This window comes from Lipotes vexillifer, unplaced genomic scaffold (genome assembly GCF_000442215.2).
Source record: "Lipotes vexillifer unplaced genomic scaffold, Lipotes_vexillifer_v1.1 scaffold371, whole genome shotgun sequence".
NCBI lineage: Eukaryota > Metazoa > Chordata > Mammalia > Artiodactyla > Lipotidae > Lipotes > Lipotes vexillifer.
In genome coordinates this window covers 544,671-557,346 of record NW_006786304.1, presented here as the reverse complement: position 1 = coordinate 557,346, position 12,676 = coordinate 544,671, and the positions used below count along the sequence as shown (strand labels likewise).

Genomic DNA, 12,676 nt, shown 5'->3' with positions numbered 1-12,676 from the left:
CCTCAGCAGGTGAGGGAGTGACTGTGGTCCACCGTCCGAGGGGGCACTACACCGCTATGAAAGCAATGAGCTGCCGATATAGGCACCGACCATCCAAGATTACTTGGATGCAGAAGTAATCTAAGAAGGAAAGAAACCAGAAGATTGGCTGCCCATGGGAGGGTAAGAGCAGGGAATGACCAGGAAGGGGCATGAGGGAACTTTGTTCTCTAGATTCATAGGGGTTTGGGGTACCTAGATGGATGCATTTCTGAAAACTCCACGAGTGTACATGTAAGATTTGTGCATTTCATGATATGGAAATTCCACCTTAAAAAAAAGGGAACGTAAATAAATATTGAACTCTGGTTAATGATACACATGTTGCAGGATTTAGGGTGTTCTAATGTCTGGAACTTATTTTGAAATGCATCCAAAAATATGGGACTTCCCTGGAGGTCCGGTGGTTAAGATCCCGCGCTTCCACTGCAGGGAGCACGGTTTCGATCTCTGCTCAGGGAACTAAGGTCCCACATGCAAAGCAAACAAAACAAAACAAAGAAAACAAAAATATGATGGATGGATGGATGGATGGAGGGATGGACAGTTGGCTAAATGTATGATGAAGCAAGTACAGTAAATGTTCACACCTGTAGAATCTAGGTGGTGGGGCAGGGCAGGCACCCGAGGAACACCTGGCATTCTTTGCTGTTCCCAATGTCCCATCGGAAGGCTCTCAGCCCCACTCACCAGCCGATGCTTGATGGCCACTCCTGTCCCATTTCAGTTTCCATTTCTTCCTCCAACAGCGATGCTGCTCAGAGCTCCACGTGCTTCCCGAGTGACGCCATCCGTTTCTGCAGCTTTGATGACCCGCTCTGTGGAGGGGCCCCTCACGGCCTGCAGTGCAGAGCTCCAGGTCCAAAGCTGCACTCAGCCCCTTCCAAGACCACTTTCTCCTCACATGTGCCACCTCAGTAAGGGAACTGCCCTCCTCTGGGCTGCCTCAGACATCCTGTCCTGACCCCTCATCTCTGTCACCTGCCACATCTGACCCACTTACAACTCCTATGTGCGCTATTCTCTGAGTCTCAAATCCATCTGATGATGCCCAGCCCCTTGATCCTCCTGCTTTGTCATCCCACCAGGCTCCCCACTTGCCCTACCCCCACCCCATCTTTCCCTGGCCAACCCATGTCCTACACCTCCGCCAGATGGAAGGTTCTGACTCCAGTCGTTACTTGAATACAAGCTCTCCCCTGCCCATGTCTGTAACACAGCCTTCAAGGCTCTCCAGGACCTGCCAACTTCCCAAGCCCCAATGCCACCTTCCTTCTCCTTGCACACCTCACCCCAGACAGTGCTGGAGCCCGGTGCCAAGCACAGGCTCTGGTGCAGAGAAGGTCCATACCCCAAGCACTTGAATGATGCCTGTACTGCCGCTGCGGCTTCCAACTCCTGCGCCGCCTTCTTCCTGCACGAGCCCCACGGGTGTTTGCAATCTTCACCTTCCAAGCAGCCATGTGCTCGGCCCCAGGACACTGGATCTTTGATTAGTCTAAGAACCAGACGTCAGACCTCTATTTCCCCTCTTGCCACGGACCAACGTAGGGAGGGGCACACCATCTAATCCAGCCAACGAGACCTGAAAGGAAGACTGAGGGACTTCCGGGAAGCGTTTCCTTGCTCATAGATACATAGAAAGTTTCTTTTCTGCTTCTGCACTTGGCTGGGTGAGGAGGTGAAGTCTGGAAGATGCTCTAGCCATCTTGCCATCATGAGGGGTACTGCTGCCCCAGGCCGGCAGTGTGGAAAGATGGGCTGAACCTGAGTGAACTTGGAGTTAACTCTGACTTTTACCAACCCTGAAACCACCCTACCTTCTTACCTAAGATGATGAACTCCTGCCTGTTTAAGGCAGCTGAGTTGGAGTTTTTTGGGTTTTTAAAAATACATTTACTTTTGGCTGTGTCGGGCCTTAGTTGCAGCACACGGGAACTTTCCTTGCGGCACGTGGGCTTCTCTCTAGTTGCGGCACGTGGGCTTCTCTCTAGTTGTGGCACGTGGGCTCCATAGTGTGCCGGCTCAGTATTTGCGGCGCGCGGGCTTAGTTGCCCTGCAGCATGTGGGATCTTTGTTCCCTAACCAGGGATCGGACCTGCGTCCCCTGCATTGGAGGGCGGATTCTTAACCACTGAACCACCAGGGAAGTCCCTGAGCTGGGGTTTTGAGTTACAGGTGAAATCATCCTTACTTGATGTGGATGAATTAGAAGAAATTCAAAGGCTGAACCCTGAATTTTTGAGAGACCTAGAGCTTACCTGCTTAGACCAGCAACCAGCGTAAGGGCTGGGAGAATCCTGCTCTGAGAAATACCCAGGATCCCAATTAACGGGCAGGACGGCTCCCCAAAGATGTCCATGTTTTTATCCCAGAACCCATGAATACGTAATTTACATGGCAAAGGGACTCAGCATATGTGATGAAGGATCTTGAGATGGGGAGATGATCCTGGATTACCCAATCTAATCACATGGGTCTTTAAAAGCAGAGAACCTTTCCCAGCTGTGGTCAGAGAAAGATGTGACAATGGAAGAAAGGCCAGAGACATGTGACGTTGCTGGCTTTGTAGACAGAAGAGGGCCATGAGGCAAGGTGGGTGGGTGGCCTCCAGAAGCTGAAAAAAGCACGTAAACAGAATCTCCCTGTTCTTCCAGAAAGGCAGGCAGCCCTGGCAACCAGGAGATTTTAGCCGAGTGAGACGTCTCACACTTCTGACTTCCAGGACTGTAATGTAGCAAGTTCCTGTTTTTGTTTTTTGTTTCCCCCCCACCCCGAGTTCCTGTTCTAAACCACTTGGCTTCTATAATTTATATGGCAGTCATGGAAAATTAATAGAGGCCCACTGAAACACAGAAACCAAAGGAAGTCCAAAGAAGACATGGCTACTCTCCAGGCCAAGTCCTGCTCCCTTCTCACCCTCGCCGAGTGCAGCTTCCCTAGAGAAGACCCCTGGTTAACAAGTGGGTAATGTCTGAGTCCGTTGGGGTTGCTATAACAAAATAGCACAGTTCTGGAGACTGGAAGTCCAAGATCAAGTGCCAGCAGATTCAGTGTCTGTCTGGTGAAGAGCCTCTTCCTGGTTCCCAGATGGCTGTCTTCTTGCCACATCTTGACACGCAGGAAGGGGCAAAGATACTCTGTGGGGGTCTCATTTTTATAAGGTCACTAACCCCATTCGTAAGGGTTTCATCCTCCTGATCTCATCACTTCCCAAAGGCCCCACCTCCAAACGCCATTGCATTGGTCGACTAGGTTTCAACATATAAATTTTGAGGTGACACTGTCTACAGCAGTTAGAGGCCTCCCGTTTCTCATCCTTAGAAGCCAGCCCAGTTGTCCTGAGTTCATCACTGGCCTCTTCTGTGATCTGTGCGGGGGGCAGGACCATGCCTGTGGGAGCCACCTGTGTCCTTAAAGGCCGAGACTGGCCCGGAGCCAGAGCCCAGGAACTATGGAATGCAGTCGTCAGCCGCTAAGGGAAGCTGAAGCTGTTGGGAAGCACCATTCCCACAGTGTCATCATGAATGTCACCCTGGGGCTGGCCACCGAGAAGAGACCCTGGTTTCAAGGTTTCACCCCCGCCCCGTCATTTCTGGGACAAGGGATGGTGGGGGCAGCACGGAGAAACAAGACCCACAGGCTTTTTAAAATAACTGCATCCTTTAATGGCAGTAATACAATTATTGGATTAAGAGACCACAGGAGAAAGGGCAGGTGACGTTTCTGGAAGACAGATATGGAGTACAAAAAGGGGGTGGAATAGAGTCATGCGACGATCATTGTAAAAATACAGTACGTTATATACATATTTGCACCATCAACTTTCAACTCTGAAATAGTATTTACACTTTTGTTACAATCCTGGTTAGAGAACAATTTTTCTTTAAAAGCTCAGCCTGATGGCAAATGAAAATTTCAGGTGAATTCATAGTCCCATGAGGTTCTTAGGCTGAATATTCCAAGAGGTGGGTTCCAGCTTCTATTTCATCCACAGATTTCAGTTTTAAAAAAGTATTTAATTTTGCTTTTATAAAAAAAATTCTCAAAGGAGGGAAAAAAAACCCAACCACAGCCACACTGTGTATTCTTTCTTATTTTACAAACACTAAGGGCTGCAGCCCTCTGCTTCAAGGCCAACACTGGTGGCTGAAGAAAAATCTCACTGATGATTGTTTAAAACAAAACAAAAAGACACAAAGACAAACCAAACCAACCTGATCATGGCGCACTGCCTCTCCCGCCCTTGCTTCCGGCCCCAAACTCAATGACTATTTCTCTTCTGGGGCAGGGCGTTTGGTATTGAACCCTCTTTAACCTCCTACACCGAGGAGGTGGGAGGGGGAACCCTTTGGCTGGGACACCATGTTTCCTCATTATTAGTAAGAAAGAGGGCCCTTAAATGAGGTGGTTGAGACCGTGGGATGAGGAGGAAAAAGGCAGGAGACGGCCGGCCAGTACCGGCACACAGGCAGGAGGGAGCCCCAGCCGCACAGGCCTCGCTGGTTCCCCTCAGGCCACGTCCACGGGGTGGGCCTTCTCTGGGGCTCTGTGGACAGGATGGGACCTCAGCCAGGGTCTTGGGGGAGGTCGGGGGGAGCCCGGGCAGGCATCTATGCTCCCTTCCCGGCTCAGCCGGATGAGGAGAGCAGGATACAGGCTTTGGGTTCCATGGTCCCTGCCCACAGTGGGGGTCCCAGTCCCTCTCCTGGAGAGGGCCCAGCAGCCCACACCCTGCCCTGGCTAGTCTCCCACCGTGTCCTCAGGCCCCGTCCCGGAAGTATCCACAAATCCAACTCTGTACACGCCTCGAACCCATGCACCTGTCGGCTTGGAAGAAAACCAAACACACCAAAACCACGGGCCCTAAAAATATGGTGCAAGGAGGTGTGAAGAAAGCGGAGAAAGCAAAACACTTTGCCGAGAACCACCCAGGGATCCCTCTGTCAGGAGCCTGATGGCATGGCTGTGCCATGCATCCTTGAGCTGTCCCCAGAGGGCCGGGGCCGGCTCACTGGGCACTTTGCCTTCTGAGCCCAGGACAGAGCCCAGCACGAGGGGGAAAGGCACGGCTGGGACACGACAGGACGGGACGGGCTAAGCTGACGGAAAGCGCGTGCTCTGCCTCTCGCAAGCAGCTCCTGGCCACACCAGCCTTGCCGACTCCAGGTCCATTTCTCACCCGGAGTCTCCTGTCGCAGGCTGGAGGGCGCCGGTTTGCTCTGGGATGAACTCTGGACGGAGGATGGCAGGGAGGCCGGTGTGTGAATCCAGATGAGACAGCAGTGGAAAAGGACTTTGTTTCTCCCGGCCCAGGCAGCTTCCGAAGGCTCTTTCTCTTTTCCTTCTGTCTTGACACTTTCTCACTTCTGCTGGCCCCTGAAGCGGGTCATCATGGCCTGCACACTGCAGAGGAGACGCAGAAATGCCTAGACCTGCTTCCATGCGGGTCCTGCCCACCATCTCGGCTCCGTCTCTTCTTGCTCATGCACCACAGGATGAGCAGTGCTCAGTGCCTTCTCGACGCCTGCTGTTCCCTTTGTCCTGGGGGGGGGGGCGGGGAGGATGGGGGGGAGGGGCCAAGCTCTGCCCAGAAAACCCACCAGACCCCCAGCCACCAAACTGGGGCCCCAGCCTTTAAGAAGTCCCTGAAAATCAGGCCTGGCCAGGCCAGGCAGAGTGCCAGCTGGGGCTGAGGCCCAGGGGACTCGCAACTGTACACATGCACATGTAGGTTTTCTTGGCGGGAGCCTAGGAGCCCCGCAGCACTGACCAGAAGTTAAAGATGGTTATATACAATTTATATGTTTCAAAGAAAGTACTACTTTAAAAAAAAGGGGGGGGGGAGAAAAGAAAAAATAGGAAAAAAGAAAAGAAAGAACACCCAGGCCCCCTCCCCCCTCCCCCCAAGTCCCCAACTCTGGTTGCTGCCCTTAAATATTGCCCTGGAAAGGGTGGGGTGCAGGGAGCGCTCGACTCCAGCTTAACACTACTGGCAAAAGGGGGAGGCAGTGGGGTCAAAGCCTTTAAAAACATCTTTCAGGGACCCAGCGTCCTGCTCACCCTCTTGGGCCGGGCTGTTGCCAGCAAATGGGCTTCCGGAGCCCGTCTTGGGTGCCTGTTTCACAGTCCCGAAGAGGGTGGGCACCGGGAGGTTGTGCACGCCGGGCTGGGGCGGGACGCCCTCTGCTGGCGGGGCGCCCGTGGCGGCGGCGGGGGCCGCAGCGGCCTTGGGCCGGGGCCGGTTGTAACTGTTGTACCTGTCTGTGGCCGTGGCTGCGGCCCCATCTGCCCCAGACTTCCCCGATTCAGGCTGTTCCAGGGCGGACTTGCGGACAAATGGGGGCTCCTTGGCCTTGGTGGCGGAGCTCTTGCCGTTGCCCTCAGGGCCCTTGGGCTGGGTGCCTGCATCAGCGGCCGGCTCTGCAGCTTTGCCACCCGTGTTGGGAGTCCTGGGGTCGTAGAGGCTGATGCCGCTCAGCACGCTGCTCTGCCCACTCCCACTGCCCTGGCCCAGGCCACCGGCTGCCAGCACGCGGGGGTCATAGGGGGCGGTGGCTGGTGGGGAGGATTCCCCGCTGGGGCTGGCAGCTGGAGAGGGCGCTTCGGTGGGGCCAGGCTTGGCTGCCCGGGAGGAGGCAGCAGAGTCTGCTGGTTTCTGCAGCCGAGGGTCGGTGGGTGTCTTCCGCACTCGGGGGTCACTGGGCTTGTCACTGGGGCCAGGGGCCGCCGAGGGGCCAGTGGCATTGACAGTCTTGAGGATGCGAGAGAGGAGCTCAAAGTCAGGCAGGCTGGAGCCAGATGTGCTGGGATCTGTAGAGGTGCCTGGGCGCTGCCGGGGGTTGGGGGGGCCCGAGGTGGTGGCGCGGTGCAGCCTGGGATCCAGGGCAGGCATGGACTGCAGGGCCGCAGGGACGGGGGGCACTGCATCCTGCTTGGGGATGGGCAGGGGGATCAGGTCTTCAGGGTTCCAGAGCACAGTGCGGGCAAAGCTCGGCTTGCTCAGGGTCACATCCTTCTTGATGTGGCTGAATTGCTGCAGCTGCGAGCGCGGGTCCCGCAGTGGGTGCCCAGGGAGGGGGTCCAGGGGAATGTTCACAGCCTTCTCCCGAAGGGCCCGTTCCCCTTCCTCCTCTTCTGCAGGGGGTGGCCCAGACCCCTTGGAGCCACTGGGGCCTGCGGGGCTGGAATGAAGGCCGCCTTCGGGCTTGGGGGTGGACAGGGAGCGAGCCAGTCGAGGGTCAGAGGGTCCTGTGTCACCTGGGCCTGAACTGCTGGAAGCCTCGGCGTGGCGGCTAAGTCTGGGGTCCCGGCTGAGGCGGGGGTCAGCCAGCCGCCCTCCCGTGGGGTGTCCCTTCTGGAGGCGGGGGTCCCCCAGCCCACTGCTGCTCAGCTCCCCGACAGAAGCCTGGGGTCGGCTAGACGTCTGCTGCCTCAGGGTCTTCAGGATGGAGGTGACACTGCTCCCACCCTCATCCTCATCACTTGAGTACCAGTTTCCAGTGTCACCTGAGAAAAAGCAGAAAGGAGCAGGGAGAGGGTGAGTGGCCACCACATCTGCCACCAGCCCTCTTGGACCCCATGGCAGCCCACTCCCCTGCCTCTTACCTCTCAGAACCTCAGTTTCTCCTCTCTTACAACACCCCATCCCCACCACAGGATGCCACGAAGAGCCAGTGAGCTCAGGCAGGCCAAGCACCGAGCTTGGCAGGTCTCTGGCTATCGTTTATGGACCTTTCCCCGCGTACCGGCACCATTCTAAGTGCTTTGTCTCATTTGTCACAAACACCCAGGATATAGCGTTATCATCACGCCCATTTGACAGATAAGAAAAACAGAGGCACAGACAGTGCCATAAGATAGAGGACGGAGCCAGGGTTGAGCTCAGACTCCGAGCCCAGGGCTCTGCTGCCACCTCCTCACCTCCTGGGCAGGTTCAGGCCCCAGCACGGCAGGCCTGGCTCTGAGTGCCTGTGAGCAGCTACTGCTGCCTTGGCTCTCACTGCGCTTGAGGCTCACAGACACGTACCTCCTGGGCCCCTCAAAACGTTCCCGCGACCCAGGGCAGGGTAGTCACCAGCTGATAAGGGGAGGGGCCAGGTGGGCAGACTCAGAAGCTAGCCCACGTCCAACTTTCTAGGCAGGTGCAACCGGAGCCCCTAGGGGAGGGGGCTGTCCCCTGTTCTCACTGTCCCACTTGCTCCTCAGCTCTGGTCAGGGTCACCCATGGCCTCTGGCTTCAGGTTCTACATACCGTTTTTGTCCACCCCCTTTCACCCTGGGGTGGATACCATCAGGTCACTGCACAGCACCTGAGGCTTGGCAGCTGTGCCTGTGATTATTACTGGTTTATGTCGATGACTAGCTCTCATCTGTTGGCTTCCCGAGAACATGGTCTGGGGAAAGGGGGACTGAGACTCTCCCTACAGCCTCCTCTGTAAGGGTGCAGGGGGTGAACCCTACTGCCTGCTGTCTCCTCCAGGGACCAGCCCACCTCCCTCCTCGATGGGATCAGGGTCTCTCCCGAACCCCACGACACAGAAGGGCAGCCCCGACGTCTAATTTTCTCAGGGACATGCAGCAGCCCCAGCAGCTTCACAGCCCTGAGCAGGGGTCCTCCCCGGCCACAGGTCCCTTTCTGACACAAAACCCGACCTAGGTGCTCCCCACCTCTGCCCTGCACGGCGGCCCGGGGGGCTGCACCCGTCAGGGAAGCCCCTGCCCCTGGGGAGGACACATGCCTTCCTCACTCTCCCGGTCCTGCTTGCTGCGCTCAGCCAGCCTCCTCGCTCTCTCCTCCTCCTCCTGCTGCTTCTGCTGGATCCTCAGGTACAGGGCCCTCTGGGCCGAGGGCAGGAAGTCAGGGACACCGGCGCCCGGCTTCGGCCGGCCTGGGGGCCCTCCCTCAGGGAAGCTGTCAGGCTCCAGAGGGTGCTCGGGGAAGAGGTGCTCCCCAGGCTCCCCCGGCAGCTCTTCGTAGTGCCCGTAGTCCTCTGTGGCAGGGAAGAACCGAGGGTTCATGTCGGGAAGGGCCTCACGGCACCAACTCCGACCCACCCGTGCCCTTAACTGGAAAACCACCCCCTGATGGCGATGGGTGAGAATGTGTAGCCCGTCCCTTCCTACCCTCCCCAGGAGGGGCCCCACGGAAAGCCCAGCAGCGGAGGACGGAGCAGCCAGTGGGGGGGCGGGGAGGGTCCCACCTAGGATGCAGCCACTGAGAATGGGGTTCACGGTGAGGTTTAGTGACATGGGCAAATGCTCATGAGGTGAATACAGGACGGAACATCGTACGGATGTTTGTAAAACACAAAGAAAAGGCTTTGAAAAGACAGACAGAAAACAGTCCCTCTGGGGATGAGAACAGGAGAGAGGGGCTGAGGGATCTTTCACTTTTTACTCGACACATTTCTGATCTGTCTTAATTACTCTTGATGAGCATTAATTTTATGATTTCTTTAAATAAATAAATAAATAATCAATAAAGAAAAACACACCCTAATCTCTCAGTAAGCTCAGAATATGAGTTCAACCGTGATAAACAAAGACTAGTAAAGAAGAGAAGAAAATACACCACAATGTTGCTATGGCTACACGTCAACCCAGAGGCTGACGGGTGATTCCTCCTCCTCCTCCCTTTAAGGGCTGCTAACTCCACAAACGTTTATGAGCGTGCAGCTTCATTTAAAGGGACGGGTGTGTGTGTGTGTGTGTGTGTGTGTGTTTCTCCCATACAGCATCTAGGAAGCACAAGGCGGAAGGGCTTGCCTTCATTCTTGAAGGGCGGGCAGGCGCCCGGCACTAGCCACCTCCCTTCACCAATGCTACCCAAGTCAGAGCCAAAGACGAGGGGAACACCATGGGCAGATCTTCAACGACACGCCTGGAGACTCGTGTGTGTGCGCGCGCGCGTGTGTGGGTCGGAGACAAAGTCCAGTTAGCACTGTCCCACAGAACGAACGTTCTGCAAGGACGAAATATCCCCTATCTGCACCGTGTGATGTGGCTCCCCTACTGAGCAGCCAAAATGTGGCCAGCACTACCAAGAAAGTGAATCTGTAACTTAAAGTAAACTTTCAGGATTAAAATGATTAAATCTGCAAATACGTCATACACAAAGTGTATAAAGCATGAAGTGAAAGGTCATTTTCTTCTAGCCCCTGAACTTCATAACATGTGAACTTGATGGGCGAGTCTGCTCTGAGCCACACCCTGGCTCAGAGCTGGGGACACTCCTTAAACAACAGTCCCACCCAGTCCCCCCTGCACGGAATTCAAGAGTGAATTACTTGACGGTTCTGCTATTTTCAATATATTAAAAACAACTGAATACTACTAAAAAGGTAGATTTCATGATATGGGCATTAGAGTGAATTACTCCAGAGATACCAACTGTTATCAGCTCGACAGACTTTCGGGTTTTCTTCCCCACCCAGACCTTTTCCATGCACGTTTCATACACGTTGTTTAAAGGGGGAGGAAGCCCCCTCAGGTCACCTGCTTTTCTCACTTGAGAACATGTCACTCACCTGGCTCCCTGCCCCAAACACCTGCTCTCATGCCTTTGAACACTACTGAGATGCCAAAGACTCTCACACTGACCTCCAGCCTGGGTCAGCTTCCTGACGTCTGTATGGCTGTCAAACGGGCACCTCATGCTTCATGTGGCCAAAGCAGAAGTGCTGCCCTGCCCCAACCTGGCTCAGCATGAACGCCCAGAGCGCCTCTGCCCCGCAGCTGGCATCCCCACCTACCCCTGCCACCCTGTCACGTTGGCCCTATGGCTCCGCCTCTAAACCTAGCCCTGCTGCTCCCTGTCCTCTCCCGGCTGCCACCCACCTCACCTCTGCCCAGGGCGACTCAAGGGCAGCCCACACGCTTCCAAGATTCCCCTCCGGCCGCTACTAGCATCCATCGCCCTTGCGTTCCTCCACTATCCCCGTCACTCTTCCACCGAGTCCACCTCGCCATGGCCCACAGGGTCCTGCGTGCTGGGACTTCTCTCCCCTGTCCTCCCTTTCCAAGCCACATGGACACCTTTGTTTTCCACAAACAAGGTGACTGGCTGAGGCCTCCGTACCTGTTGCAGCTGCCACCTAAGCCAAGCCCACGACTCCCTCCCCGCCTTCACCTCTCAGACAGGCCTCTGCTGGCTGTGACGCACCCAGCCGGCCCGGCCTCCACCCGTCACCCTCACATGGTGCCCCATTTCACCGCCAGCAATGACCAATGCCGAAACGAGCTGACGCCCTTGTTTACACATTTCCTGTTGGTTTCCCTCCACTCAAATGCAGTTAAGGCAAGGACTATGTGCTTTCCTTGCTCTGACCCCACGCCTAGAAGCACGCCTGGCCCCTGGCAGCAATGACACATCTCGTCCTTCTGAGGGCTGCACACCGCCTCCTACTGATGCGGCACTGTCGTCCAAGCACCCGACTGTCGGACGTTTAGTTTGTCACCAACACATGTTCTCGTTTTGTAAGAAAGGAAGGAAAGGAGGAAGGAAGATGGTCAGTTGTGGGGACAGAACAAGCAGAGTTGCAAGGCAGCTCCAAGCCAAGAACCACCTCGGAAGGAGGCTGCTTTGGTTGAGGGCACCTCAGCCTTGAAGTTTAACACCATTCCACACCCGTCCCTCTAACTTCCCAAGCTCCCACTCCACACACACCAAGCAAAACTTACAGAAATTAAATAAGTTATAGTGATGGTAATCATAACACTCCTCCTAGACTCAAAAGGGTAGTGAATCCCACGTCACTGAAAATGTTCAACCACTCACGGGACAGAGATGGAGTTGGATTCATGTTTTCAAAGACTCACACCAAGGAAGAAAAACCAAATCTTCCTGACTACATTCCACTGTGCAGACCCCAGCAGCCCTGGCTGGCCCCCACCCTGAGCCCTGCATACCTGCGTCCCCAATGAGTCCTGGCTCCATCTCCATGCCCTCTTGCTGCTGGTAAAAGTTTTCATAGAAGTTCTGGGCTGGTGGGATGGGGGGCATCATTCCAGAATGTGGGGAGTCTCCAGGACCATAGGGCATCATTGGAGGGCCGCCAGGTCCCATGGGCGGGCCAGGATTCATGCCAGGGCCCATTGGCATGTCGGGGTGCATGTCCGGATGCATGTCAGGGTGCATGTCGGGGTGCATGTCGGGATGCATGTCAGGATGCATCGGGGCCCCCATCGGCCCCGGGGGTCCCATGTTGGGCCCGGGGCCCATCGGCCCTGGGGGTCCTCCGGGTCCAGGAAACCTGGAAGGAGAAAATGGTGCCCGTGAGAGGGGCTGCAGAGGAAGGGTGGCAGCCACATCCCTGAGGAGACACAGAGGCCTGCTCATGGTTGAGCAACAGAGGGCTCCAGCAGGCCTCTGAGGGCTTTGGAGAGAGGCAGGATGCTGGCCTGGTGAGGTTCCCAGGCCACAGGACCCTGGCACACAGGAGCCTGGCTGAGCCCAGTAAAGCCCCCAGACACTCACCTCACACCCAGTTTCTCAGCCAGCTGTCCTGTGGGCCGTACCACGATCTCAAACAAGGAGGGGATCTTCTTGTTGTACATGTCCTGCTGCTGCTGCAGCTGCTGTGGGGACAGCGGCTCGTGCACGGGCATGGGCAGCTGAGGGGGGCCGGGGGGCGGA

The 12,676-nt window shown here is 55.8% G+C and overlaps 1 protein-coding gene across 1 annotated transcript in view; it reads right to left on the bottom strand.

Annotated features, from left to right (window-relative positions):
* Positions 1 to 6,028: 6,028 nt before the first annotated feature.
* ZC3H4 (zinc finger CCCH-type containing 4) overlaps positions 6,029 to 12,676 on the bottom strand; it is a 40,027-nt gene continuing 33,379 nt past the window's right edge. The window contains exons 11-14 of the mRNA XM_007458482.1: positions 12,518 to 12,676; positions 11,950 to 12,293; positions 8,781 to 9,032; positions 6,029 to 7,548 (exon numbers count right to left, since the gene is read on the bottom strand). The exon at positions 12,518 to 12,676 is cut by the window's right edge and continues 209 nt beyond it. Of these exons, the coding sequence (XP_007458544.1) occupies positions 6,029 to 7,548; positions 8,781 to 9,032; positions 11,950 to 12,293; positions 12,518 to 12,676 (2,275 nt within the window). The remainder of the gene's footprint in view (positions 7,549 to 8,780; positions 9,033 to 11,949; positions 12,294 to 12,517) is intronic.